Source organism: Exophiala dermatitidis (assembly GCF_000230625.1).
Source record: "Exophiala dermatitidis NIH/UT8656 unplaced genomic scaffold supercont1.2, whole genome shotgun sequence".
Taxonomy (NCBI): domain Eukaryota; kingdom Fungi; phylum Ascomycota; class Eurotiomycetes; order Chaetothyriales; family Herpotrichiellaceae; genus Exophiala; species Exophiala dermatitidis.
Genome location: NW_008751647.1, coordinates 3,547,785 through 3,575,433, shown reverse-complemented (window position 1 = coordinate 3,575,433; position 27,649 = coordinate 3,547,785). Strand labels below are relative to the sequence as shown.

The window sequence follows — 27,649 nt, the reverse complement described above, 5'->3', positions numbered from 1 at the left end:
TTCAATGGCGGCGTAATACCCTGATTCTTTCGCTTCTGCTGAACATGTACCGCCGCCTCTTATGACAGTCGTTGTGCTGGTGGAAACAGGAAACACTTGGTAAAGCAGATTCACAATGGCTTTCTCCAGACCATCATTGAGTTCTGTTCGGGCGCTCCGGGCGACGAGAAGCAGAGCCTCCGCTGTCCGACAGGCCTCTTCGCCCTCGTACTTCTCGACTAGCTTTCCTTTGAGATCCTCTGCGTCCGGAGCGTCCTCCCAAAATCGTGGCGCGTTATGGAACCCTTACCTTCACATGTCGCTCGGCGCCGTGTGCGTTGGCGCCTTGATGTATTCTCTGCAGACTGGGTCCATGGCCGCAAATGACTCTCCCCCGATACAACCTGCAACACTGGCCGAGGTTGACGAGGTGACCAAGAGACGAACCAAAATAACACGCAAGTCGCCTATGCGACTGCGAATGGAGGCTTTGATCCAGGAACACCAAAACCGCATCGTCTTCGCTCTGGAAAACATTGATGGAAAGAAGTTCCAGCGCGACGAGTGGACCAGACCACATGGTGGAGGCGGAACCTCTTGCGTTTTGCAAGACGGTAACGTGTTCGAGAAGGCCGGCGTCAACACCAGCATTGTCTACGGCGAGCTGCCTCGTCCGGCAATAGAGAAGATGCGCGCAGACCACAAGTCTTTCGTGGACTCGGACGTCGAAAAGTTGAACTTCTTTGCAGCTGGAATCTCTCTCGTCCTCCACCCACACAACCCTATGGCTCCTACGGTGCACCTGAACTACCGTTATTTCGAAACGTCTGATCCTCGAGACCCTGTCAACGCGACCGGCACGTCACAACAGAACTGGTGGTTTGGAGGCGGCAGTGATCTGACACCATGTTACCTGTTCGAGGAAGATGCACAACACTTCCACAAGACCATCAAGGCTGCTTGTGACAAGCACGACAAAGATTACTACCCGAGATTTAAAAAGTGGTGTGATGAGTATTTCAGAATCCCACACCGAAATGAGGCACGAGGTATTGGCGGTATATTCTTTGATGACTTGGATGCCTCTGCGCAACCCACTTCTAAAAATCCCCAGGAAGACCTCTTTCAGTTTGTTGTTAGCAGTCTGGAATCGTTCTTGCCGGCATACCTGCCCATCATCAAAAAGCGAAAAGACATGCCCTACACCCCGGAGCAAAAGTTGTGGCAACAGATACGACGGGGACGATACGTCGAATTTAATCTCATCAATGACCGTGGAACGAGTTTTGGCCTACGTACTCCCGGCGCTCGGGTCGAAAGCATCTTGATGAGTCTGCCATTAACCGCTCGCTGGGAATACATGCATCCAGTCTGTGGCACCGGCGTCCCCGAAGACGCTGCTGACGAAACCGGTCAGGATTATGAGAAAGAAAAGGAGTTGATGGAAGTCCTGAAACATCCAAAGGAGTGGGTGTAGACCAGAATTGGGTTCATGCGTTGAGCAAACACGCTTGCAACCATGCCGTTCCGAGAAGGCCGTCCAATCTTGACCAGTACTGCTTCGCGGATACACACGAAGCGGCATATCGCACAAAAGGCAGACCTTGTGCGAAGCATGGGTAGTGGAAACTATCAATGCCACAGCGTCTGAAGGCGGGATGTTTTTTATATTCCCTTTACAGTATGTGGGTTGTGTCTCACAGCACTCTTCCCGAGGCCTACCACACTTTTAAATGGCGCCATCTGTTGTGGTTCATTCCGAGGCCATTAAACGGCGATATTCCCTACCTCACAAGAAGCCCGGCTTCCCCCCATGTGACATATACTTGTATTATTATAGCTGCAGTATGCCGAAGTTTGTCATCAGGTGCTCTTATCCCCTAATCGAAAAATGCGATACATCTTCCGGACCAATATTCCTCAGCTCTGTCTGGATTGCTCGACATACAGGGGACCTGTCCCGAGGCCATGGGTGGGTGTCCAGATCCAACATAACCTCATTGGATCCTGGGCAGTCTGCCAGGGGCCAATACCACGTCGCGGCATTATGATGAAAGTAAGCCCGGCGCCCGGGCCTTGGGACTGCTTACCAGGTTTCCAACGTCGAAAAGGTCCGTGGCTTCTCCGGCAGCCAACGAATCCTACATTTCCAACATACTCGAATGCGCATCCCATGTACGGGCTTCCTCAGCCTCCATTTTCTTGCCCGTCGACACAGGAAGAATGGTTATCCTCAAACGGACTTAGGTCGAGTGACTTACCTTCGACCCATTGCAGGTGGCCTTTGTCAGCCATAAAGGTAAGGTTCATTTCAGAGTCGCTCAGCTCTGAGCTGACATCCCGCGTAAGTCATGAGGCCGGCCGAATCCCATGGCTACGCGATGGGTTTCTTGATGCTATTGTTTTCGCAAAGACTGCCACCTGACCGGGTCGTCAGCGTCCATTCCTTCATCCTGCCACTCCTTGTTATGCTACGTTGTGCGCAGTCTCCCTATCTGCCGCATTTGTACTGCGCAAATGGCATTGGTTGAGTCCCCAAAGCCTGTGTTGAACCAATACCCTCAATGGCTGACCTCCCGGGATCCATCTCGGCTAGGTTAGGGATATAATGTGCCCTATGAACCAGATAGTCTGATGTGATGGAAATATGCTATCACCGCCCGGTACAAATCACTTTCGGCCAATTGCTATCTTTTTGGCCAACGGCACTGACTGCGCAGTGCTGTCCCGAACTGTGGCCCTAACGCCAGCATTGTCCATATTCGGTGAGTCTGACTGTATTGAAGAGGTCTTAAGGATCTCGGTGAGTCTGCACTTGTGGGAGTTATATTTCCTGTTTCCAGATCGATATAAGACGCTGGCTTTCCCTCTGAGTTGTACAAACCAGCATATTCTGTCCTACCTTTGTGTCGTCTTTTCCGGCCTCTCTGCTCCTAAAATATGAGGACATGGATGGATGTGGCCTTTGTAGGCATTATATTAGTTGGTGGCGCTCGAGCACAGCTGCAGAGATGGATGGGGGTGAGTATAGCCCGCCCCTTATGCGGAAGCAAATCACTGATTCTCAAGGGTGGTGACTGCCCTTGGGCGGGCAAAACGGCAACAAACTCGCATCCACAAAAGGACATGCCGGATACTGGTAGGCAGTATTTGACCGATATCCTCATGTCTAGACACAACTGATGAGAGCAGGTGTCACCAGACACTTCAATTTCACCATAGCCCGGGCGTCAATTGCACCTGATGGAGTACAGGTTGCTGGCATCGTGGTCAATGGACAGTACCCGGGTCCGTTGATCGAGGCCAACTGGGGTGACTGGTAAGAGGCTTTGGTACAAAAAGGTGCCATTTGCTTTTGCTGACTACAGATCAGGATCGAAGTCAACGTCTACAACGAAATATGGGGCCCTGAAGACCTGACGTCCATCCACTGGCACGGATTCAACCAACAGGGCACTCCGTACTATGACGGTGTAGCCACTGTGTCACACTGTCCCATTGTGCCTGGCACAAACCTGACCTACCGATTCCGGGCAGATGAGTATGGTACCTCCTGGTACCACAGTCACTATTCAGCCCAATACTCTGCAGGAGTACATGGGCCGATTGTGATCCACGGGCCCGACGTCGTCGAATACGACGTTGACCTGGGACCAATAAGCATTTCAGACTGGTTCCATGACTCGTACGACCATCTTGTCGATCTCGTCTTGACCCCCACCGGTGATGGGTTACCATTCCGTCCGTTTTCCGACTCCAATCTTGTCGGTGGCGCCGGTCAACATCCATGTGCCAACGTGACCAATGGCCTCCCCTGCACCACTGTTCCTTATGCGTCCTACGAGTTTCAACCAGGCAAGACTCACCGTTTGCGTATCATCAACACGGGTGCATCGGCCTTTGAGACCGTCTCGATCGACGGCCACACCATGACCGTGATCGCCAACGACTTCGTGCCCGTCCAGCCCTACGAGACGCCATTCGTCACCCCTGGGAGTCGGCCAGCGAGTAGACGTTGTCGTCACAGCTAATGCTGCCGCGGGTGCGTACTTTCTTCGAGCCTACAACTCGCCCTCATGTGGCGACACCAATGGTCCCGACGGCCGGGGAATCATCTACTACTCTGGCATCGACCCGAACACCACCGCACCGAGTAGCACGGGCAACAAGCCACCGCCTGCGAACCCTGCATGCAGCAACGACCCGCTCGGCAGCACGGTGCCAGCATACGCCATTCCAGCCGCAGCGACCGCCGACACGACCATCACGCTGACCATCGGACTCGTGGCCAACAGCTCGGGCGTGTTCCACTGGACCATGAACGGCGCATCGTACTTTGGCGACCTCGACAACCCTTTGTTATTTGCCGGCGTGCAAGGCTCAGCGCAGACGTCCATCTTCCCGCCCGAACAAAAATCTACAACACAGGCACAAACGGCACTGTGCGGCTCATCGTGATCAACACCACTCCGGCGCCTCACCCAATGCACATCCACGGCCACGACTTCCAAGTGCTCGCCGAGGGTCAAGGCCAGTGGGACGGCAGCAGCATCACCAATCCTTCGAACCCGCAGCGCCGCGACACACAAATGCTCCGGGCCGCTGGGGCGAACGCGACGAACCCCACGTACATCGTGCTCCAATATGGACAGGATAACCCTGGTATCTGGCCTTTCCACTGCCATATTGCATGGCACTTGAGTGCCGGCATGGGCATCATGTTGCTCGAACGGCCCGCCGATTTGGCTGCTGATGTCAAGATCCCCGCGGCCATCGAGGACTCGTGCACCCTCTTCCAGCAGTGGCAGACTTCTAATCCTACCACAGATGTTGACGATGGACTTAGGAGGATGGCCGTGAGACTGAAACGTGATACTGAGGCTTCAGCTGACTTGCTCGCTCGCCGGACGTTGGTCGAGCATGAAGAACATGGGCACCAGCAGCATCATCATCATCATCGCCGGCACACTAGGCACCTCGACAGGCACAATAGGCGCAGCTTCAACGGTCTAGGTCGTGCCAGGACGTGAGGATGTAGGTACCCGAGGTATGGGCATATCTATGGACTCGGACGTTATCTCTACGGATCTGATATACCTACTTCAAGTTATGATTCCTTACCTCTCACATCTGGATATTCACGTCCCCTGATGCAGTGTCTGGTTGGTCGGAGCGGATTCATACGTATATTACCGATGACAGGAGGGGTATTGGACAACTTTGCACGCAGCATGATTACTTGACTGTCCCTTGGAAATCGCCAGTCTTCTACTAATATACCTAAGGTAGAAAGGGCAGTAATAAGATAAGATTTCATTATTTCGTATCATATCATGGAACTCGTGCGTTCCCATATTAACCGTAGGCACGATATCAGCAATTCATTCCATCACTGGTTCCCCGCTCTACCACCGCGTTGTCGCTGCTGCTGCTGCTGTCCAGCGTTGGTATCGCCGCTACCTCGGTTCGAGTCGAAATACCGACTCCGTAAAGCCTGACTGATCCCACTTACTCTTCCAGCAACTCCGGCGCCGGGCATGGTCATGGTCGTGTTGCCCATGCCGCTGAGTAAGGCCTCTTCCAGCGCGCTCTGCGTCACGCTGGCATCGTCCAGGTCGGAAAAAGATGATCCCATGCTCGGAGAGGTGTCGGAGCCGGGTCCCGGATGGCGCCGTGGCGAGGACTGGAGAAGCGCGCGGTGGGGTGGGGACAAGGGGTTTGGAGTGGGATTCGGATTCGAATTTGCCGGACGATTTGTTGGCGGTGTAGGAGCAACTGTCGGCTGCGGTTGTGCAGCAGCTGCTGTTGGCATTGGTGTTGAAGAAGGTTTGTTCTGTCTTGCAGTGCCTTGTGTACTTGGTGCAGTTGAAGTGGTCGGAGCCGTAATACTAGCAGGTCCTCGAGGTCGGTCAGTCTGGATAGGGCTGGTGGTGCTGCTGCTGGGCGGTTCAGGCGAGCCGATACGTTCCGACGTCGTTCGCCGGATGGATGCTGGTCGCGATGAGTACCCCAGGGGTGGCTGTGCTGGTTGTTGCTGTTGATGTTTGACAGTAGCTGGGCCTGGGCCACGCAAGGTCGCGCCAGAATCTTGTGGTGGTGGTTGCGAGGATGACGATGGACGGCCGGCGAGCGAAGCTCGTGTCTCGGAAACAGGCGGTGTCGCGAACGGCAGAAACGCGGGACCATCATCGTCTTCGTCTTCATCCCCATCATCATCATTGTTGTCGTCGCCGTCAGATCCTTGCGGCTGCGGTGTACTGGTGTCACTGGGATTGGAAGAAGACCCGCGGTGGGATCGGGGGTCTTTTCGCAACGAGAGCGTCCGACGATGGATGGACGAAGGATTAGGTCGGCGCGCAGTGATGCGTGACTGGGTCAGTTCTTCCTCGGATTCCGACGACTCGGGCGCCGCCGCCGCGGCCACCGTCCTTGTCAGACCCGGCGATCGTGCCAGATGATGTTGGATGCTTCCTCGGCGGGATTGGGCGACGGCGTAGTTGGCCACTCCTTCTGTGTCCTTGGACGATTGTCGCGATATAGGCCTGGATATCCCAGTCCCAGTCCCGGTTCCAGTTCCGGACACGGTTCGAGCCTGGGATGAACTGGTGCCGACGCCGCCCGCTCCGGCGACCGAAGGGTTGCGGAATGGCAGAGAACCTCTACTCTTAGCAGGCGTTCCAGGAGTGCTGTCTCCCCCTGTCACCGGAGACCCAAGTGCCTGGGTGGACAGGCGTGAGGGTACCCGTGAGCCTCCACTTCCTGCTCGCTTCATCGCTTGTCCTCCAACCATGCTGGCAGCCGTCGATCCGGGTGCCGGTGATGGTGTGGCCGATTGTCGGGCCCCTACTCGACGCATCTGCGCCCGGACTTGAGATAGTTGTCGCTCGTAAAGCCATGCAGCTTGTTGAAGCAGGAAAGGCTGCGTGACCTCGAATTTCTCGGACAAGGAGCGCCAGTCGATTTCGTTGCCCTTGGCTTGTCGGGACAAGATATCCCATAGAGCACGCTCTTTGGTGGCAGACCAGGCTACAGGGGGAGGGTCGACAAAGTCACCCCGGTTAAAGGGTAGACGAATGAAGACTGTAAAGTGATTCTCAACTGCCGCCATCGTTGCAAGCGAGCAGCCGACGTATAGTACTAGCAGTCTGGACGACGGATTGTATTGTACGTGGATTCAGAAAACAAGAAGCTATTCGTCCATGATGAAACCCTATGCAGATGCAATGCAATGGGGGATGTACTAGTAGTTGGAGGCGAAAGGAAGATGAGGCTGCACAATGTTCTACAACGTTGTATACGACCTGATATCACACGCGGTTGAGACGTGGCGGTGCAAGGACGGAACTTGTGGCGTAGTTGGTTGGCGGTGCCACAAGGCTGCCCGATTAGTCAGCTCTTGATCAGCCGTCGAACACGCAGGTACGTGCAACATCAAACTTCAGCCGATCATGATCAACGTTCTCGGCCCCTCTTTAACCTTTCGAGTCCCTTCATTATCTGCCTTTAACGAATGCGAGCCATGTGTTCGTTCTTCTCTGAACCGCCACTGCCTGAGTCAGGGCACCCTGCTGCATTCAGTCATGTTGCTCCTCCTTCTAGCTCGAGGAACAGCCGATGTCCTAGAACTCCAGTCTGATGAATCCTCGCTTCTCGTCCGCCGAAGCGAAGCCTCCATGACGCCTCGCCTCACGTATATGGGAGACAGTTCCTCATGCCTTGAGAACCAATACCACGATCCGAGCTGTGAGAAAGATGTCCAATGACTGTAAAAATATCCCACTCCACACAACCTTTACCGTTCACGGTTTGCACACTTAGAAGAACTTTCCAAGCTCCAGCAAGACAATTCGGCAATGGACGAGTTATAGTTTGGATAGATGGATGGATCAAAATGTAAGAATTGTCCTCCCAGCGAGAGGCCATCACCCCAGCCCAGCCGGGCTCCAGTGTTGCCGGTCGTGACAGTGGCAGTGGCAGCAATTCTGGTAAAGGGGTTGTTCCCCTGGTTTGAAAATCCTTCCCGTTCTCGCAGACCGTGAGTAACACAGTCGTATCCTGAGGGCATGGTACTCTGGGCCTCTTGCAAAGGGGTCGAGCTGTCCTTTCATGATTATCCCAGTGCCTGTTCCTGTTCTCGTCTCACTCTGCCTGTATTGAAAGAGTATGCTGTTGTTGCTGTGTCCCTACTCCCTGACTTGCGGCCCCCAGGGCGGGCTCAAACACCTGAAGGTGAGTACTTTTGTCCAGCAGATTGCATATGTCGTGAGGGAGATGAGAGGAGCCAGGACCAGCTAGATATCGGCCGTACCCTTTTAAGACCCTACAAGTGTATGCCTCTTATGCTAACATTGCACACTAGATGGCAAGATCGAATACGCTAGCTTACTATAGCAGAAGCAAGAGAACACAGGTATCTGGCGCGTCTCGTCAACTCTACATCCTTTTCACGTGTCTATCTTTGTCGCGCACCATAAGGATAATATTTGCAGGAAGGACTATCTTCTTCTACCATAAATTACTTTGTCGCCTTATCACCTTGTCTATGTGTCTACCGCACAACACGCTTCTTACATCCTCTTCTTCCCTAACATATGCGAAAGATCACCGTGTTCTTGTAGCTCTATCAGGTATCCCTTGACGCAAAGCGTCTTTCAAAATCACTTTGGACAGCAAGCGTTGACGGCCTTGGCCGTAGCAGCGCAGGCGTTTGTTCCTGCGCCCAGTCCAGTCGACCTACAATCCTCAAAGTCTTGGACACTGCACCGACAACAGGCTCAAACAACCTCCTGCACAGACACGTCCTTACTGCCCACACAACTCCTGTGAACGGATACAGCAGGGCCTAGCTTGGTTACAGCCAACTTCAGCGCCGCGACTTGTCACCTACTTACAGGGATCTCAAATCGTGCTTGCTCGCGGACACTTACTCGGTACGGATCCTCTACTGCGGCGGAGCTACTCTATCTAACACTCTTACAGATCAGCACGAAGTGGACTATTGCTCCTTCAAGAGACAGCCTCCCAGGAGTTCTAGCCAGGAGCCAGGTTCCTAGGACTTTTACGACCTTATTCTCGCATTCCACATTCAAGCAACTATCGCATAACAGGACAGACTTGGTTGAATGCTACCAACAGCGGTATTGACACCAACTTAACTCTCTGGATACTCCACAAGCATACTACCTGTCAGCCAGTCCATTCACCTCGTACTATAATAAAGCGTTCTGGTCAAAGAACCGCGTTTTTGAGGTTCACTGGGTAGTATTTGACAACAAACGCACACATATCCACACCCGACTTGGAAGTGTACTTACCCAGTTTGGAAATTTCCACGCTGTCTGTACTATTCAACCAAAATACAAACAAACCACCAGGCCAGGACCGTCAGAAAAAATGTGCTTCGCATACTGCTGCGTGTCATGTAAAGTGACCAAACACATCTACTGTGAAAATTACGTCTTTGAGTCCGGTCGGACCTGCTGCAACAAGCCGACCATCGAAACGCCCTGGGGAAGTCGCAAGCTGTGCTGTCACACCTGCATGACGATCAAAGGGGTCATCCATGAGTTGAGGGTCCTCGCCTTCGTCGAGCCTTGGCTCCTTACTGAGGGCATGGCTGGGGCACCAAAGAAGGAAGCTTGGGAGCTGGTGGGCAACGACGGCAGCAGTGGCAACGACGATGAGGACGACGAAAACGAGGATGAATCGGGTGAATCGGATGGTTTGACGCGTGAGCAGAGAGCTCGCATGCGGGCGGAGGCAGAAGCCGCGGTCATGAAGCGCTGGGGCTTGATGAGGGCCGAGCAGGCGGCAGAGGAAAAGGACAAGGCCACGGAGAGTGAGAGTGACGGCGGCCAGGGAAGTTGGGTGGTGGTCGAAGCCCCAAAGAACAAATAGATGGCAACCACCTGGCCAGTAGAGGTCTGGTGCTATGTCAAGCCTGAGGTACTAGTACTAGTTGACCCCAAGGGGCTTCTCTATTAGATTTTGTTAGCTCAACACGATGAGCGAACGCAGTTAAACCATAGGAGAACCGACTCATTTATTGCCTTGCTCATCCTTGTGTTTGTAAAGCTTGCAAGTTGTGATCATCTGGTATAGTGTGGGTCTTTCACTTTCGTAGTGCTTCGCGTACCGTGTAGTGGTGGTATTAGTGACTCTATGAGAGTGTACACCATTCATTGTTAGTTTGCAAATCTATGCTCACGATGTTCAGAGTTTAGGCGACAAGATTCTCAGCCATTCGGAGCACGACAATAGTCCCAGTACCACAGTTCAGACCGTGTATTGCCACCGACCCCCCTGCCAGAACACGGTGTGAATAAAGAAAGTGCCAGCTCGCGTAGCTGTCCAGACAGCTTATAAGAGCGCCCTTCTGCTGCCAGTTGCAGTGTATTCTTCATCCTAGATACACACCCCCAAAAGAACACTCACACTACCTGCAAACAATATTGAACACATCACCTTAAGCGACAGAATAAACTGGAAGTCTTCCTGCAACTGAACACCTCGAAACACAAATATGGCTCTTCAAGCAGCGCTTCCAAATCTACCTATCTATTCGGAGATGGCGGGCAACACATTGCCATGGACAGCAAACACAAACACGAACACCGAGCACCTAATCAGCAACCACGATGGACACCTTGAATCCAAGGAGTCTTCCAGCTGCAAGAAGTCGTTGAGCAATATTCTGAGCCGGTGGCTGAAAAAGACAAGTAACGCCCCTCTGCGGATCAGCCCACCGGTCTCTCCTAGCGACAACATCGAGGCACAAGTCGACAGAGCCTGGAGGACATTGTTTGTGTCTTGCCGCTGTACCTCTTGTCGGTCTCCCAGGAGAATGCAGCCACAGCTCTGCAGCAAGGGCACATACCGCAAATTCAAAGCGAAGCTGGACGATTTTGCCAACGTGTACGGCTCCGATGGGGCTAAAATATTCTGGGATATGATCCTGGAGGACCTCCAACGATACTTTGACGCCGCCAATGCACCAGGGACAAGATGCAGAGAAAGCACCAAGTTAGTACTCGGAGGGCTGCTCGACCGGGCCCAGAGGCAGGCCGAGAGAACGACAGTGGCACGGGGGACGACGCTCTCCCGCTCACACACATCTCCGTTGCAACGAAATCCCCACAGACAACCAACCTTTGTGATAGTGCCGGCACCAGCGGGAAGAGGATATGAAGGAAAGAGAACCACTTGGCTGCGGAGCTGTCATGTGAGCAACGAACAGCAATTTGCCAACAACAACTCGCTCCAGAGGCACAAAACGAAGATCATCAACATCGGCGGCCGCCAGTTGCAAGTGCGGGCACATCCCTTTGACAACACATACCTGCAGAAACGGGAGGTAGCAGGCTGTGCGAGATTCGAAAAGAGGTTGGCCGGCGGCTCGCCGAAATACAGTAACCCGGGACCAAGTGCGCTCTCACAATCGGTGACGGCAGAAATGGTACAATATCCCACCTTTTCACAGAAGCAGGCCCGCTGGACACTGACAACACTCGGCAAACTCACTGCATATGCTTCTCTTTCGGCATGTGTGGTGTCCATCACCAAGAAGTATAAGTGGGAAGGAATCAGCCGCAGTCAGGCATTGTCAATCCTCAAACAACTCGAATCCAGAAGGGACCTGCTTGTCCGCGTTGGCGCCGAATGCGGGACGACCAACAGTGACAGCAGAGAAGGACAAGAGAGATATGTGAACAAGACCACGGTCGAGAGGAGGGTACAGTGCATCAAAGCGGTATTGGCGCAGATGGCGAAGGAATATGCCACGGCACGCGACGCGTTCGGCCGCGGTATTCATGGTGGGAATGGTATGGTAGATCTGGCGAAGGTGGGCAGGGTAGCCATTCCAGGCCAGCAGGATGTTAGACTTGTGCAGGAGTTGGTTACGGAGTTGTTGGAGGGCCGTAGCTAGACTGCGACGGGCATGTTGAAGACGTGGATTTGAAGATCAGGGACGGAAGAGAGATGTCCACGATGTCCACGATGTACACTTTGAAGTCGAACTATGAAGTTGGACGAGGTTCGAGACCTGCAGACGGAAACGGGGAAACATTACGCCGAGATGTATATCAGTCCCTACCAAGACAACCACTGTTTCACACATCTACAACCATAATATTTTTCGCTGGATCTTATCTGTTGCCTTCGCAGTAGAAGAGCCGAGTCGCTTGGTAGGGTGCCAGTCACAGCAGCAGCATTAAGTACCGAATCGAGTTTTGGCTATAGAACCAATCCCCAGAGCAAATCAAGACCAGCCGTGATGCCTTTTAAAAGTACCTTCTCAGCATTCAAGTCCCAACTCAAGGACCTTCATCAAGAGGGCCAAAGACTGTTCAATGAACACTCTCAAAAACAGCAACAGCCACCTCCCCAGAACCAACTGCAACATTCGCAGTCATACTATCCTGGTCAGGGTGCCCGCCAGGCGCAGAATTTCTACCCTGGACAGCAACCTCAGCCTTACTATCAAGAAGGCCAACAATATCAACAACAAGTACCACCACCGGTGCCTCAAAGCACCCGTCCCACTGTTCCAGGGCAGCCGCCATCCTCACCCGCAGTCTATTGGCAGCCCCGATTCGACCCTTCGACGCCAGTCAGTGTTGAATGGGAGCATAAACTGGGAAACAACAATGGCTGGGGCAATAACGAGAAGCAGCACTACACCGCTGATAATGCCAATTCGTTCTAGTAAGTTTCTGGTCTACGTCCGTCCTATGCCGCAGATACCGGCTGAAGGACAATTTCACCCTCAAAGATAGTCGGAACTGACGATGCAGCACCCCAAACCATCTTCTGGTCCTCCGTGCCATCTCTCAACCGGCCAACCCCGACCCTTCCAAGAAATACACCTCGGCTCGACTTGTTTCACGACAACGCCTGGCCCGCCCGCGAGGCAGTCTGATTGCAACTTTGACACTGCCTTGCGCGAGTGGAATATGGCCGGCTTTCTGGCTGCTTCCGTTCGAGCCGTTCACCTGGCCCACGGACGGCGAAGTAGATATCGCCGAGACGTGGAATGGCGATGGAGTCAATCATTCGTGTCTACACTGGGGCTTTTATACGCCACAGGACAAGGACAAGCACCGCGTCGTCCCGACATTCGTGCAGGGCATGCAGCAGGGACGGCCTGTACGTTTTGAATTTGCGTGGCAACAGGACGAGTCAACTGGTCAAGGTAGACTGTTGTGGTGGATAGATGGCCGTGCCGTTATGAAGGCCCCTATTCCTCAGGGGACAAGACGCGTGGCTGATTTTGTGGTCTTGTTGAACATCGCCATGGGTGGAAATGTATGTCAAGGCCAAGAACCACGTGAGGGCACCTACGATCTCGTCGTGCATGAAATGAAAATGCAAGAAGAGCCGGAAATGGGTGGCTGGGCCAGATTCGACGGTGACTGGAGCTGGGTCCGAGAGGGCGATACGATGTGACCTCCGATCGTGGAAAGATGGAACAAACAGGGTGAAGCCGTGGTTGGTTTGCGAACCTGCTTACCCTCTGCTTATAGAACGCAAATGAATGAATGAACGATTGAATGATGAAGTGTGATGGTACAGTGATGGAACTTGTCAGTCCAGTTAGACTGAACCCTAAGCATGACATGAGCGAGACCACCTGAGCTTGTTCACATGTCCAACATTGCCATCAGCCATAGGGTCCTGTTTCTAGGTAGGTACGTCGTTGGCTTCTACCGCCTGTCGAACGACTGCCGGTTTCGCCTACGACGTTACAGCCTCTTACAATTCAACCAAGTCCAATGTATCATTCACGACGTCCAGAAGCAGGCGTCACAGAATATGAGCACCCTCGCCAGAATGAATCGGCCAATTCTTCGACGTGTTAGTGTGGGAACCGCATTGCCGGATATACGGTGTGTCCTGGCGGCCATTTCACAGCTGCATATGCAGATATTGACAAGGTGCCCGTGGCCGGCAAGTTCCTGGTGGCAGCCGCGGAGGTACTACTAGTATCCCGTGGAATCAAGCCAAACTGCAGGACCAGGATTTCCAGTGGGAACCCTTCTATTATTGCGCAAGGTATCGTGCCTGACAACAACAAAAAGTGTAACTGGACGCTTCAACCAGGAGATCTACAGCTCGAAGAATCCCTCGGTCAGTGTTACCACATTCGGACTGGCAACTGGTATCGCTCGCCTCCCCCTCATCAGCTCATGCAAGGAGAACACTACAAAGCTCTGCGGTCAAGTTTGATTGTCAACTTCTCGGCCGGCGTACGACTCCGAAACCAGTTGCCTCAGGAACGTCGTAGTACATTTTCTGCTTGATGACGCCAAACCCGGGGCGAGACAAGGGAGATCTCGAAGACAGACAATTGTCATTGCCATGCCAGTGTCGCCCGTCGACCGAGCTGTCACCGGCAGAGCAGATCCAGAAATGAGGGCCATTGCGGCATCGGCTTTTCCAAAAACCTAATCTTGGATGCTTGTTGAGAAAAAGGCAAACTGCCCGATCGTGATCACCTATGCCATTCTTGTTAGCTTGACGCAAGAGCATAACGGCTGTTAGACTCGGACTTTTATTGTTTCTGACCCAGTACGTGCAGCTACTGTACAATATGCCCAATAAAACAATATTCCTCCAGGGTGTCAGGTGGAAGTCCGGGCCTAACATCGTAGCTCTCTGCACGCCACGCCGTCGGACGCGGCTTCCGGATGTGGCGCTGGAGCTCATCCACTGATCACCGCTCACGGTTTTCATACTGCATTTCACCACGAGATGCGAGCACCAGAATATACAGCGTGTCGTCTCTAAGGTAGGCAGCATGATCGGCTCGGGCCTCTGAAGACTCTGGCGACGAGAGTGGTCGCCATGCTCTTCTCGCCAGGCAATCCAGGCACCTCGGCGAGCGAGGGAAGCTCTCCATCGTCGAAAGCTACCCCTGTCGAGCAAACGGCAGCGGAGACCAATAGCTGTCGCTTTGACCCTCCGGGGAAAGCTCCCGGATCTTGGTTTGTCAACGTCATAACAGCGACCAAACGGCCCTGTCTTGACCTCATGTTCCGCGCGGCCACGTCGCTGTCACCCTTTTTTTCTGTCCGCTGCATGGCTCCACCTCCTCCTCTTGACCAAAGCGACATGGGGAGCCAGCCTCGCCTCTCTTCGAAGCATCATCGACTTTCCGACCGGCAGTTCCAGCGGTACCCTTGCTGCTGCAACAATGTACATAGTACTACCACATTGGAAATGTCTTCCTTCTGCTCCTGCTTGGGCGGATCACGACGTCAGGCCCTTGCTCTCTGAACCACCATGGCGTCCTCTGGGGGCGTCATTGGTGCGTCTGATCGTTCCGATACTCGGCCAGCATCAAATATTGGAGGCGAACAAGTCCTAGCGGTAGGGGATCAATCAATAACTGCGTCCCAACACGAGCGTTTCTGTGACATTTGTTTTCTTTGCGTGAGGTCATCTACCCCCCAGGTCTGCCCAGCTACAGATGTTTATATGTTGCGCATTGATTCTTCATCCAGCCTGACAGCCCAGCCTTCAATTGATTGAGCACGTACTTGTCACAAGCAGAGGTCAGGTCGCAAGTATGAAGTCCGGATCATCGATCGTGCTCCTCGGCATCGGGGCGTTGGCAGCAGCCGCTCCTCAGGTCACTCTCACTCCGCTCAGTGGCCCTATTCCTCCTGTTCGAAGCTCTGAGGTTACCGGTCCTACATCCCATGGACCTTTCTCGGGCACTCCCACCACCGTAGGCGCCTTGTCCAAGCCTGCGACTGCTCAGTCGATCGCGCCTGCCGGTTCGCCTGTGGTCACTTACACCAACACCAATGGCGAGCTTCAAGCGACCTACATGCCCGTGCCGTATCAACCCGCCGGCGGCCAGGGTTTGAATGGCACGATTCCCTACTACCACCCTCTCTCGGACTTCGACTACGAGTCCCTCACCTTGGCCCTGTATCAAGAGTGGATTGAGTTGGATCTGTTCCACAATGCGCTTGCACGATTCTCGGTCGCAGACTTCGAGGCCGCCGGCTTGACCGCCGAAGATCGGTTCTTGATTGAGTTTATGGCTGACCAGGAAGTCGGCCACGCGACTCTGCTGAGCAACATTCTTGGGCCTGCTGCGCCGCCTCAATGCACATACAACGTAAGTCGATTATCCTGCTACGGGGTGAAGAAGACGTCGGACGTATACACTCTCTTGTGTTCGGAAAAACAGTTATCCCGTCTCACTCTTCAGCCTTGTCCCTGCCTTTGGTGATATAGAATACCATGTACTAATCATTCTATTTCCCCAACAGTATCCATTCCAAAACGTTCGCGAATTCGTTGATTTCTGCCAGAAGTTAACTCGTTTCGGCGAATCGGGCGTCTACGGCTTTTTGGGACATCTGGATTCTCGAGAATCCGCAACGCTTCTCTTGCAGTCCATCACCACCGAAGCGCGCCAGCAACTCATCTTCCGCCAATTCGACGGCTTGTTCCCCATGCCAGTATGGTTTGAAGTGGGCGTGCCACAAAGCTGGGCCTGGTAAGTTGCTCCACTCGCTTCGGAGAAGTCCAAGTTTTTGTCTATTTCTGTCGCTAACAAGTAGTACTATAGGACTTTACTCGCACCCTACATCTCAAGCTGCCCGGCCAACACAACTCGTCTAGCATGGCAAAACTTCCCCTCTCTCACCGTGCTCAACCAACCAAACCCAGCGAAGACCAACCCGAACCTGGGTCCCGATCAGCCAGGCACGGGCTCCAACCCTCTCAACACCACCGGCGTTGCGGCCAGCAACCTTTGTCTCAATGCTACCGGCGAATCTTCCGACTGCGGCCCGGCAATCAGTCAAAACCGCTCCATTCCACTGTCGTACCCAGGTCGCCCCGTCCATTTCCAATGGGGCAATGTCAACGAGACCGTCGGCCCCAACAACTCGTACGTCACGGCCCGATCTCCCCTGGCCGATGCGCCTCGATACGCCATGTTTGTGTCCCAGCTTAATGCCACTTATGTCCCGCTCGTCAATATCAGCGGCAACACGGCCTCGGCTGTCCAGCCTAACATGAGCACTTTTGCTGGCGATCCGGCGGCCAACGGAACAATGTTTATTGTTATTACCTCGCAGAACCCATACGTCACGGCCTTCAATTTGAGTATGGTCAACCCTTATGTTTATTCTGGGCCGGTGTTGTACCAGTCTGGCTAAAGGAGACAAATTGTCCAACAGTCCGGTCTGGATCAAAACGGTGTGTCTTTCGTCGGTTGCGTTGCGGTGGGATAATATCAGGCAGAGACTCCTGCCAGTGATGTGGGAATATGTTATTCAAATCTCTCCCAACAACAGGGGTGATTTGTGATTGATTTTGGTGATCATGCCTCCTACACAAATACCGCTCAACGCCTTAATATAAGCCTAATCATATTTATTTACCTACATATCTATCTGGGTTTTTGCTCTACCTTACTTGGTAATTATATGGAATGTATTTTAGACAAATTTAAAGCCATTAACGCATCTAATTACTGATTTCAACTACCATGCATGGACTGAATTGGTTGAATCGATCTGAAGTTCTGAACTGTAGTACCTTGTATGTTAAATTGTACCGAATGGAAATTGGAACGACAACACAGATACCCTCGATAAGTCCTGGCAGTGCACACAGTCTGGAAATTCGATGTCTTTTTTCTTGGAAAGCCGAATTCGGGTTATCGTGAATGTGATCAAAGTACGGTTTCATGTTATACCCACGTACATACCTTAAAAAACATAGTCATCCTTTCATACATGCATACAGACATACACATTCATCCGATCTATAATCTATCTCATGTCTATAGCTAGGTAGGTAAGTACGTAACCTACATACGTACCTGGTCATCATTATCCGGGAAAAAGCGTCCATATCAGCGGCGCAGCAGTCGTCCATTCCTGACAGTCACCACACTGACGTCTACTAGCCATAATGAGTAGGTACTGAGCATTCAACATGGTTGTTTCGTTATGCCCATTGCCAGTGATCGGTTGATTCTTGATCCGTTCCAGTTCCCGGCCATCATCCTTGGATATCCAGGATTCATCCGACATCAAACCCCCTGTTGTTGTGGACCACAAAATATCCCTTCCTTAGGTTGCTCCTCTCGTTTTTGTTTTCTTACACCTTTTTCTTGACCCCCTGACCCATCTTCAGCCTTGCGACCAACACAAACCCCGCGGCGGCAAGGGCGACGCCTCCAGCGTAGAAGATGGCGGGTCGGTACGGGTCGATCGAATGGGCACTGTTGGCGGCGGCGGCTGCTTTGTTATTGTCTGTCATGCCTGCACTAACACCACCACCACCCACACCGGATGCTTGAAGTAAATATCCTGCAATAGGCACGCCCATGAGATACCCGCCTGTCCAGCCGGTGATGGCCATGCTCATGGCGACTGCGGCGACGGGGCTGTTTGCACCACCACCACCACCACCAGTATGGTTTCTCATCCCAATAGCAGTACTGGCCACGACGACGGGATAGACGGTAAAAAACGCCCCGTTCGCCAGCCCGTTCAACATGGAAAACACAATGAGCGGCCCTAGGGAGTCAGACACAGGCCAGATGGCCAGCATGCTGACGGCATTGAGCAGCATTGTGGCCAGGAACATGTTCACGGGCCCAATGGCGTCACTCAGCCAACCGGCCAAGAATCGCCCGACGGCCGTACACGAGTTGAACCCGGCGACGAGGGCGGCGCCAGTGCTGGAACCCAGACCGACGCTCTGCGCAACAAGAGGCAGGAAAAACGGTGGGACGAACAGTGCAAAAGTGCCCACCGCGCCGGCACAGAAGACGGCGGTGAATGGCAAATGGCGGAACATGGAGAGATCCAAGAAAGGGACACGGCCGCTGTTGCTGTTGGGGACGCGTTCGCAAATGAACCAGGCGGCAGGTCCGGCCGTGGCGAGCGTGCTAAGCCCTAGGATGCGGAATGTCCATGCTATGCCTACGCGAGCGATGAGTTTATCAATGACCACACTTAGTACGGCAGCTCCGATGCCGCCGCCCAGTTTGACAATGCCAGATGCCAACCCCAGTTTGGCCGCAAAGTATTGCGTCGGCATCGTGTTGGAGATAGAGTAGCATAGACAGGCGCCCAGACCGAAGAGGACCCCTGATGTGCCGAAAAGTCCGCCGATGTTGGACGTGGTGAAGCTGGAGGACACCTCGCTCAAGGAAATGAGGAGGACGCCTACCAAGGCCGTTGTTCGCGCGCCCAGCAGCCGTATCAGACGGACGCCAAATACGCCAAATGCAACCGCGCAGGCCAGTCCAAGTGTCCCCACAAACGAGACGGTTGAAGTCGACGTGCTCGGTAATTGGGACTGGAGGAGTGCTGCTTGAATCACCCCCCAACTGCCCATCATGCCGTTAAACCAGAACGTCACAATCGCACAAGCTGTCACAATGACCCATCCGTATCCTCCATCTGGGACAGAGCTGGAAATTGATATGGCGACATTCGAAGGGGCCGGTTCAGGCGACAGTCCTGCCTCCGGCACGTCAGTTGCTGTTGCGCGCCGCCCGTCGCGATCATCATATGTATCGAGAGGATCGGCGCGAGGCACAACCCGCAGCTCAGTCTCTGTCGTTGTCGACATTATCCGCGTGTTTGACCCCGAAAAGGTCGGTCACAATTGAAGACTGGCTAGGTGATGTTGAGTTATGGTGCCTTTCCAAGTTGGAGATGACACGATGAGTCAGCCGCCGCTGCAATCGAGGGTGTTAGCATGATTTGCGAACGCAGAAGGCAATGACCTCAATATTAGGTTTGGGTCTAGGTTGTATCAACCGGTCCAGTCAGAGTGGTTGGCGATGGTACTAACAGAGCATGTGCGCTGTTCACCCTGACGAATAGTATGCCGACAGAATAAGGTACAACATTGTAGACTGTCATGACCTGAAGGAGTTGGTGTTGTACAATGGAACTCAAATCGGACTTGAGCGCTCCAGTGCTGACATTTCCATCAAAGCAGATTGGAATCAGGCGGCCACCTCCTGCATAAGATATTTGACCCATGGAATCCGGTGTGTGGGTATCGCTACAGATGTGGATCTTGATTTGGTGATCCGTGGAAGCCTTCCCATATTCGGATATGGACTCCGATCGTCGGATCAGGCAAGCAACATTGTAGAGCCTTGAGCAACAACTTCCGAGTAATAGTCCCAGGACGATTTGATATGCAGCATTGAGGTCCGAAAGGCAAAAATTGCTGTATCAACCAGTTTCCTGGCTCATTTGAATTGCCATTCAGGACCCCATCGGCGTGTCGTAGTACGCTTGCTGTTCGCCGCTGCCATAGTCTGCTCCTGGATAGGAGGTATCCATCGTGGCATCCTCTCGTGAGACCTGATGTTGAAGCATGGGGAATGCCAGCCGTCGACTATCAATGCTGTCGGCCGCTTTCAAGAGTGCACCGACCGCTGACTCCAGGATACCACTGGCAATCTCCAAAAACTCCGCACTCTTGTTAGATACCCGCAATGTCCAGCGGTACTCTTGCAGCCGGCGACGATAGAACTCGGCTTCTTCCTGGCTCACCGAAGTGACGAAGCAAAGGCCGGCAAAAGTGCCAATGAGTGCAAAATTGAATTTGGACGCGAAATACCAGAACGACTGGAGATGTTCGGGCTTGAGGCGGTTGAAAAAGTCCATAGCACTGATGAGCCTGGCCTTGGCTGCTGACCGGCAAATCTGGACCAAATAAGGATCTGTCTTTTGTGATAAGGACCGAATCACCCGACGGTGCAGGGTGATCTCTGTAGCGAAATATGCCAGGTGGAGATAGCCCACCGAGCTCAGCGTGCCTGGCCGTGTTGCATCCATCCGAAGGACGTCAGGCATTTCAGCATACCACGACCGAAGCTTGAGTTGAATTGGTTTAGCTCGTTCAAGAATGGCCTTTGTCGTGTCAAAGGCATTTTGTACCTCCATCTCGGCTTTTAGCGAATAGAGGTTCTCCAAAACTTCGCAAAGCATTTTTGTCAGCGCGATCATGTAGGTGAATAGCGTGCGACCCTTTTCCACTCCCGTGCTGCTGGCCTCCTCCACGTCGCTTTCCACACTCTCTGGGAAGTCACTGTCACGCACAGGCTGCACAGCCCAGTTCGTCGACGAGATGTGGGGAGGCCGTCCGTAGATCAGGGCAGACCATGTATCCTGCATGTATAGAGCCCAGGCGAGACGCCTTCGAAGTCCTCGTTCCCACTCAGGAATGCGCCAGTTGGAGCAATCCAGATGAAGTCCCAGATCCTGCCCAATGGCAACCAGTTGAGCCGTCAGTTGCCATGCCTGGTTACTTCGTGGTCGCTGAAGAAGTAGCAGTCCCGCTTGTACAGTAGATAACTTGGCTCGATGAGACACGTCTTGCAACGTCCGGTAAGCGACATCTTCAAGCTGAGCGACGTCGGGCTTGACCAGCTGGGACAATTCAGGACTGTATGACCACCAATTTAATGCAAGAATGTAAACAGCAGCCAGCAGCGGGGGTGAAAATTCCCGATACGTCCTGCCGTATTTCTCGAGAAACACCTTTTTGTGTAGAATGGGGTAATTTGGATGGACAATGCGAAAGTAGAGCTTGATCAGATCCTCTCCATGGGGTGCCACAATGTGCTCGATGTTATCCAACTCCTCGACCTCTCTGAAGTGATTGGGAGAGTCCGAGTCGGCATACTGATGGAAGAACTCGTTCGGACCGACTTTACGAAAGGAGCCTTGGTCGGCAGGTGACTCGCCCTGCACATCGTCGTACAGTCGCAGATCGAGGAGCGCAAAGTCATGCTCGTCGGTTGGACCAATATACTTTGCGTATCGATGGTTTTGCAGGCTAGCCATCGAGGTCAGCCACGGCGACGAGGTTAAGAAAGGCATTGGAGCACAACGCCGATGTAGTTGTGATGCTTTACAACGTACCCAAGGGTTTTCTTCAACATCGACTCTCCCTGTAAGTTGGCATAATCGTCGATTCCGGGGCCGGTTGGGATGGTTTCACCAGATTGCCGTCGTGGGGCTTGACCGTTGCCATCGGCGGCTCTGTTATCTCTTTAGCCTGATAATAGATAGGGGAGACGGATGGGGATGCAGAGAGGGTCAAGGTCCAGATTGGACAGGGAATGGGGGAAGGGTGGAATGGCCTCACGGTTGTATGTGTCGAGCTAAGGGAGCACCCGCTGCAGTAGTCGAAGAGTAATTGGTGGTGATACTGGAGGATCCCATAACAGGGTTGGGCTGTTGGCGTCGCCTCGGTACCACATCCTCGATAAAGGTACAGGCTTGTCCGTGAAACTGGCACATCACACAGGAAGCCGAGTCAGGATTGATGACGCAGTGACCCTGGCGACGGCGACAGGCGTCGCAGGGACGATCAGGTCGAATAGGAGGAGTTGCTGCTGGATTTAGACCATGATTGCTGTTATCTCCCATGCGAGGCGTCATGGCTATCGAACTCAGGCTGGAGAGGCTCCCGCTGCTACCGCTTGGGGTAAGCACCGGGTCGAGTGGTTGCTGGAATTGCTGGAAGGGCTGAGGCATGGTCGAGAGCATGGTCTTGATGGAGATGACAGCCCTTGATAATCAGGCTCTCTGCTATTGGTGCCAACGCTCAATTCCAACTTGAACAATAGATATTAGCATTATCAATTTGGTATCTTGCTGGTTTTGAGGCTTGGCCGGTGGTTGTATGACGGGACTGGACTGGACTGGTCCACTATCAAGGTATATACATGTGTAGGCGAGACGTGCACGTAGGCAGATGGCAGATCCGGCCCTTTTGATCGACGACTCGGACTTGACCAACAACAATTTAAGACTATATGAGCCGCTGTCATCGGGTAGGGAGTTCTTGCACTTGGATCAGCAATGCTGGAAGTCAGAGCGTAGACTGGAAACAGTAATAGTTTGCAGTGAGACAATGTCGGGAGGCTGCGTGAAGGGGCGCCGGCGGATCTGGCATTGGACCGGGGCCGTGCATGGCGGAACCCAGCATCGGGAAGTGAGATTGGGTCGCATCCCAAGCGTGCATCAAGCGTGTATACAGAACTTCAGGTTGGCGAATGAAGCAGCATTTGATTGTGTAAGAATTTGGCATCGCGAATGTCGACGAGATAAGCTGCCGCCCTGCCATTGGCCAGCCTGGTCGCGGGCAGCCGGTCACGTGTCACGTGAGTGTGGGATGCCCCGATGCCCCATACATTGTACTGAACCACCATCTTTGCCCTTGTTCTCTATCACGACCATGACTCGTATCCAGGCCATCGATATCACTGCAGGTGGGCTCCTGGTATAATAACATAAGATCATCTCTCGTCTTGGAGGCACACGGGTAATGAGATCGTCTTGCTTTGGCGAACGGCTGGTGTCAGGACCGCCCAGTAGCAGTTGGTCTGCCTGCTCACAGGACCAACCAGTTGCCAGTAAGCTTGTATTCGATGTTTTGCTTGTGTTTATCTTGGCCACAAGGTAGTTGCTGTCGAAGCAAGCCTTTAACTATGTAAGTTACAGGTCTTGAGCTTCATGAAACGCGAAACTTTACAGGCCGTATACTAGGATATCCTGTGATCTGCTGCTTCAAGTTCCAGTTCAAGTTGTCCGCGGAGAAGGAGGACGCAGGCATCTCCCACCACTAGCGACGAGTTGAATTCGGTTTTGCTTCCTCAGACGCACTCTGTGGTGCCTCAGCTTCCAGCGCACTTACTTCTCTCCTCTTCCTTTACTACGGAGCTTTCCAAGTGTCCGCCTGGCTCTATTATCGAGATGGCAGCCCTCGCCCTGATCACAATCGCCTCGACATTTGAAATCTTGCGTCAAACATACAGGACGAGACTACCTCCTCCCACTCCGTCGCCTTTGTTCTGCCGAGCTGAACGAAATCAGAGCTAATTCTTAACCAGGGTGCATCCTTCCCGAAAGAACGAAGCCTTCTGTTCGCCACCCAGACACGAATGGAGGAACAGACTGTTTACGATAAGAATGCACGCAATGAGGCAGTAAAGTGCTAGAGCTGTTTGCAACCACAGGGCTTTTGCGTCGCAGGATACGCATACCACGACCGAGACCGGCCATCATCGACAACTTCTGCCTAAGAACAACCGGTTCAGCTACCACGCTCTGCCTCCCGACTCGAGAAGGGTAAAAGCGTTGCCAGCGATTGATGGGACCGACGAGGGATCCGACATCCCGGTAGCTCCAGGACAGCAGCATAGTGAGCTAAGAGTCACGAGCCCGAAGGCCTGGAAATTGACACAATTTCGTTTTAGACGCCATTGGTCTGGTTCAAATCAAAATATTGAGAATTGGTATACCGCTCATTTCTCTACTACAGGCGGTAAAGAGGCCATCCAGATAGCGCTTTGGAAGCCCTGAACGGTAAGCCAGATCCCATCACCGCCAATCCACGGTATCCAGGTAGAGGGCCGGCTTCATTGTCCATGGGGTCTTTGTTCTCCGTGCTCAATGCTCAAGGAATAACTGACACCTGAGTTGTGACCATTCTTTGCCCACTGCAGTCGCTACCATATGTCGCATTTTTCTTTCAGCATCTACAACAATGGAAATTCCCTTGATCATCTGTTTCACTTCCTTGCTCAACCTCTTTCCGGTGGTTTGACGTCGGTTTGTCAAGGAACTCGTCCGACTTAGCTGCTAATCAACCCGATTGGTGTATTGTGGCTCATTTTATCAGCCCACACAGTCTCTCGCTGTTGCAGCAGCGGTGAAGATCTGAGAGTGCATACTGAAAGAAGTACAGCCACTTCTTGTTTTGGATGTTTCACTCCTCTATTTTCTATGGTGACAAACACCTTGTTGTGGTAAGTAACCCGTAAGTTTGCTTCCCTATGCCTAGCCAAAGGAGTACTTTGTCACCATGTCTCACATCAACAATTCATTCGTTGCTTTCCACTGCTTCACACTGTTGATAAACACAGGCAGCGGTGACTGCTAACAGCAGCTGTATATGCTGTTTCCTGTCCTTGATGTGTTGATAAATATGTCGACCTGTTCGCCTACCAACCATGCCTTCACTTGCCATCATCTCATCCGCAACATCAGCTATCACCATAAGGTCATCATCATCAACACCAACAAGCTTAGCAAGGTCAAGGTCCCAATCAACATCACAACAGCACCAACATTGACATAAATAGCATTATCAACATAAATAGCATCATCAACAGCACCAAAATGCCTGCCACAAGATCAACCTCGTGTGCCCATGTCCATCATCACCATCCTGCTTCTGCTGCAGCTCAACAGCCAGCCCCGGCCTCAGCCTTGCCAGTCCCCATGCTCGCCCCAGGGTGGCCGACATGTCCTTTTTGCGGCTCTGGCCATGATCCGTGTGAAGCATGTTTTGACTAGACGCCCATGCTTGGCTTGAGTGTGAATCCGCTTGATGAACAACTGCACTCCCAGTCTCGAATCTTGAATCCAGATCGATTTCGAATTGATTCGAAAGACATCGCTCACTCCTGTACAGACCTGAGAAGTTGATTGTTCCAGCTGACCGCATATACTGACATCATATACTACTGTACCCTCTCAAAACTTGAGTTACTGACTGCCAGGCGCGTGAATAGGATTTACTACTGGTAGTACTACACCACATTGGCACACACATAGGACAGTGTCCACTGCGTAGCTTGGCCAGACCAACTACTAGGAAATATGGGTTGGTACGAGCAGGTACCTAGGTTTACAGAATACCCCAAAAGGATAGAGCAAATGATACACGCTGAACATTGGAATCACTTTTCCGTATGAAAGACCCATAGAAAATTTTCATTTGTTCACAGAACAAAAGAAAGTACTACCGGAAGCTAGAGTCGGCCTTCAGCTGTCTCTGAATAAAGAGCTACTGCAGCATGTTTCAAGCCGGCATACAAAGGAGTCTTCCTTTGCTTCGTACCTTAACCCCGAAATTTCGTTTGTTCGCTCCAAATCACCCCAGTAATGCCCATACCATCTTCCTCAGCAGTCCACACATGTTGTGTTTTTTGATGGTTGAAAACTCGATTTGTAAGTTTTATGTGGGTGGGCAGTCAGTGCAACGAGTTCGAGTTAGGTAGGGTGGCCAGCACGCTCCATACTCGTGATGCTCCAGCGCTCCATGTTCCATGCCCATGCTTCTGCTCAATAGCGCTTGTAACTCAGTCATCCTCAATTCACCAGACTCCTGAAGCCCTCACTTGGCCATATCACCACCAACGCCCCTGTCGCTAAATGCATATTTCTTCATTCGTATCCATAGCAGCATCTCTACTAGTATCGCTGGAACGTGGCGCATGCGTCTAACTGACATGTTGCTGCACAGCCTCCCGCGGAACAATACCCTGGGCGATGAAGATGTCAACAAGACCCTGGAGCGGTTCCATGTCTTTCTTGGGCAACAGGTCATAGTACATGGCGACGGTGATGAAGTGGACAAAGCAGCTGTTGAGGTCAAGGTGGCGGTTGATGTGCCAGAAAGGATGATCCCAGTGGCAATGGTACAAATGAGCGTAGCATCGGAACATCTGCTTGATGATACTCTTGACATCCTGGTGGAAGTTCTGGGGGAACCCGGATGACTTGCCAATCCACTCATCCTGGTTGCCAGCAAGGGTGGTCAGAGACTGATTGCTAGGTCCGGCCGGGATAGGAGTCGTGGCTGCGGAGCCTGGCGTCGAACTGGTATCTCCCGACGCGTATGCCGTGCTAGAAACACTTGGTGGTGGCTCGGTAGGGAAGATTTTCTCGTCGTGGATCTTGCCCACGATCCACCGTTGCACTCGAACGATGTATTGCGGTGCGGGAATCTTGGCCGGTCGTCCATTTTCGAGCCAGGTGTACGTGAGACTGCAAGCTATATGAGTATCATCTGCCCATCTCTTGGAGTCAAAGGTGACAAGACATACCGTCCAGCAGACATGGTTGGGCAGCCGACTTCATTGCAAAGAGGCATTCCAGTGTTGGTGTCCACCTCCTGAATGACCAGGATCATGCTTGTGAGCAATCGATTCATTTCCACCACTGTAAACAATCAATTAGCTTTGCCCAAGTGAGACGAGGCATGCGGAGGGAACCAACACTGGTGAGCCAGCCACTCCCCGAGTTCGACATTCTTGGGTTGCGCGGCCAATGTCAGGAAGTTGCCTTTGACCGAACACTTTGCGTATTTCTCATTCAAGAACTTCTTCGGTTCTTGTTCGACGTATGCATTCTCTTGACTGTAGTTGGACGACATAGAGGGGGAGTTCGCGAGGGTAGGCATAGGAGGTGCTTGCTGGAGGTTGGGCGACTGCGATCCGTTGTATTGGGCCTTGAGATTTTGGGTACTCTTCGTATTGCCCCGAGTGAACCCCTGACGACTGATTTCAGGTTAGCATTGGGTTCTAGGGAAGTTGTTTACCGGGGAGACATTGCATGAGTTAGTAGTTTTTGCCGTATTTCGTCTGGGCTGCAGAGAACGCAACACAGGGGGTAGAAACAGGGGCGGTGGGTGTGCAGACGGACGAGTAGTAGGAGGCCATTACTTACACGCTCTGAAAGAAGGTCGCCATGTCGGCGGCGAAAAAACTGTGCACGCGATCTAGCCTTAACAGTGATCAACGACAAATGAGAAGGACGCGATGGTTTGGGTGAAACTGTACGATCGAGGTGAAGTAAACTTGAAGTTG

General features: G+C 52.7%; 11 protein-coding genes across 11 annotated transcripts; 7 read left to right on the top strand and 4 right to left on the bottom strand.

The window, feature by feature from the left end:
• Positions 1–115: 115 nt before the first annotated feature.
• HMPREF1120_02755 (coproporphyrinogen III oxidase) lies at positions 116–1,456 on the top strand (the record flags this gene model as incomplete). The annotated part of the gene is made up of 1 exon (XM_009156800.1): positions 116–1,456. The coding sequence occupies one exon, from the start codon at positions 116–118 to the stop codon at positions 1,454–1,456; it is 1,341 nt and encodes a 446-aa protein (XP_009155048.1).
• Positions 1,457–2,994: 1,538 nt separating this feature from the next.
• HMPREF1120_02754 (extracellular dihydrogeodin oxidase/laccase) lies at positions 2,995–4,437 on the top strand (the record flags this gene model as incomplete). Its single annotated transcript, XM_009156799.1, has 5 exons — positions 2,995–3,000; positions 3,049–3,118; positions 3,172–3,298; positions 3,353–3,975; positions 4,007–4,437. The coding sequence occupies 5 exons, from the start codon at positions 2,995–2,997 to the stop codon at positions 4,435–4,437; spliced, it is 1,257 nt and encodes a 418-aa protein (XP_009155047.1).
• Positions 4,438–4,463: 26 nt separating this feature from the next.
• Positions 4,464–4,992, top strand: HMPREF1120_02753 (ferrooxidoreductase Fet3; the record flags this gene model as incomplete). Its single annotated transcript, XM_009156798.1, has 2 exons — positions 4,464–4,835; positions 4,867–4,992. 2 exons carry the CDS (start codon positions 4,464–4,466, stop codon positions 4,990–4,992), a joined length of 498 nt encoding a protein of 165 aa, XP_009155046.1.
• A 376-nt stretch (positions 4,993–5,368) lies between these two features.
• Positions 5,369–7,087, bottom strand: HMPREF1120_02752 (uncharacterized protein; the record flags this gene model as incomplete). Its single annotated transcript, XM_009156797.1, has 1 exon — positions 5,369–7,087. The coding sequence occupies one exon, from the start codon at positions 7,085–7,087 to the stop codon at positions 5,369–5,371; it is 1,719 nt and encodes a 572-aa protein (XP_009155045.1).
• Positions 7,088–7,441: 354 nt separating this feature from the next.
• Positions 7,442–10,031, top strand: HMPREF1120_02751 (uncharacterized protein). Its single transcript, XM_009156796.1, has 3 exons — positions 7,442–7,872; positions 8,339–8,909; positions 8,959–10,031. The coding sequence occupies exon 3, from the start codon at positions 9,373–9,375 to the stop codon at positions 9,874–9,876; it is 504 nt and encodes a 167-aa protein (XP_009155044.1). The 5' UTR covers positions 7,442–7,872; positions 8,339–8,909; positions 8,959–9,372; the 3' UTR covers positions 9,877–10,031.
• Positions 10,032–10,822: 791 nt separating this feature from the next.
• Positions 10,823–11,905, top strand: HMPREF1120_02750 (uncharacterized protein; the record flags this gene model as incomplete). The annotated part of the gene is made up of 1 exon (XM_009156795.1): positions 10,823–11,905. One exon carries the CDS (start codon positions 10,823–10,825, stop codon positions 11,903–11,905), a length of 1,083 nt encoding a protein of 360 aa, XP_009155043.1.
• Positions 11,906–12,092: 187 nt separating this feature from the next.
• HMPREF1120_02749 (glucan endo-1,3-beta-D-glucosidase) lies at positions 12,093–13,864 on the top strand. Its single transcript, XM_009156794.1, has 2 exons — positions 12,093–12,684; positions 12,774–13,864. Exons 1-2 carry the CDS (start codon positions 12,254–12,256, stop codon positions 13,423–13,425), a joined length of 1,083 nt encoding a protein of 360 aa, XP_009155042.1. The 5' UTR covers positions 12,093–12,253; the 3' UTR covers positions 13,426–13,864.
• An 18-nt stretch (positions 13,865–13,882) lies between these two features.
• On the top strand, positions 13,883–17,492 carry HMPREF1120_02748 (uncharacterized protein). The gene is made up of 3 exons (XM_009156793.1): positions 13,883–16,108; positions 16,263–16,492; positions 16,565–17,492. The coding sequence occupies exons 1-3, from the start codon at positions 15,548–15,550 to the stop codon at positions 17,157–17,159; spliced, it is 1,386 nt and encodes a 461-aa protein (XP_009155041.1). The 5' UTR covers positions 13,883–15,547; the 3' UTR covers positions 17,160–17,492.
• A 616-nt stretch (positions 17,493–18,108) lies between these two features.
• Positions 18,109–19,593, bottom strand: HMPREF1120_02747 (MFS transporter, MCP family, solute carrier family 16 (monocarboxylic acid transporters), member 10; the record flags this gene model as incomplete). Its single annotated transcript, XM_009156792.1, has 1 exon — positions 18,109–19,593. The coding sequence occupies one exon, from the start codon at positions 19,591–19,593 to the stop codon at positions 18,109–18,111; it is 1,485 nt and encodes a 494-aa protein (XP_009155040.1).
• A 650-nt stretch (positions 19,594–20,243) lies between these two features.
• Positions 20,244–22,526, bottom strand: HMPREF1120_02746 (transcriptional regulatory protein AMDR; the record flags this gene model as incomplete). The annotated part of the gene is made up of 3 exons (XM_009156791.1): positions 20,244–21,822; positions 21,909–22,028; positions 22,135–22,526. The coding sequence occupies 3 exons, from the start codon at positions 22,524–22,526 to the stop codon at positions 20,244–20,246; spliced, it is 2,091 nt and encodes a 696-aa protein (XP_009155039.1).
• Positions 22,527–26,281: 3,755 nt separating this feature from the next.
• Positions 26,282–27,532, bottom strand: HMPREF1120_02745 (uncharacterized protein; the record flags this gene model as incomplete). Its single annotated transcript, XM_009156790.1, has 4 exons — positions 26,282–26,828; positions 26,888–27,002; positions 27,060–27,340; positions 27,510–27,532. The coding sequence occupies 4 exons, from the start codon at positions 27,530–27,532 to the stop codon at positions 26,282–26,284; spliced, it is 966 nt and encodes a 321-aa protein (XP_009155038.1).
• Positions 27,533–27,649: the final 117 nt, after the last annotated feature.

What these genes read in the sequence shown, in the direction of transcription:
- HMPREF1120_02748 (XM_009156793.1), top strand. Translation starts at nt 15,548, where the DNA reads ATGAAGTCCGGATCATCGATCGTGCTCCTCGGCATCGGGGCGTTGGCA. An exon ending in CGCCTCAATGCACATACAAC is followed by an intron (nt 16,109 to 16,262) that starts GTAAGTCGATTA and finishes TTTCCCCAACAG; the next exon opens with TATCCATTCCAAAACGTTCG. An exon ending in GTGCCACAAAGCTGGGCCTG is followed by an intron (nt 16,493 to 16,564) that starts GTAAGTTGCTCC and finishes GTAGTACTATAG; the next exon opens with GACTTTACTCGCACCCTACA.
- HMPREF1120_02751 (XM_009156796.1), top strand. Translation starts at nt 9,373, where the DNA reads ATGTGCTTCGCATACTGCTGCGTGTCATGTAAAGTGACCAAACACATC.
- HMPREF1120_02749 (XM_009156794.1), top strand. Translation starts at nt 12,254, where the DNA reads ATGCCTTTTAAAAGTACCTTCTCAGCATTCAAGTCCCAACTCAAGGAC. An exon ending in GATAATGCCAATTCGTTCTA is followed by an intron (nt 12,685 to 12,773) that starts GTAAGTTTCTGG and finishes CTGACGATGCAG; the next exon opens with CACCCCAAACCATCTTCTGG.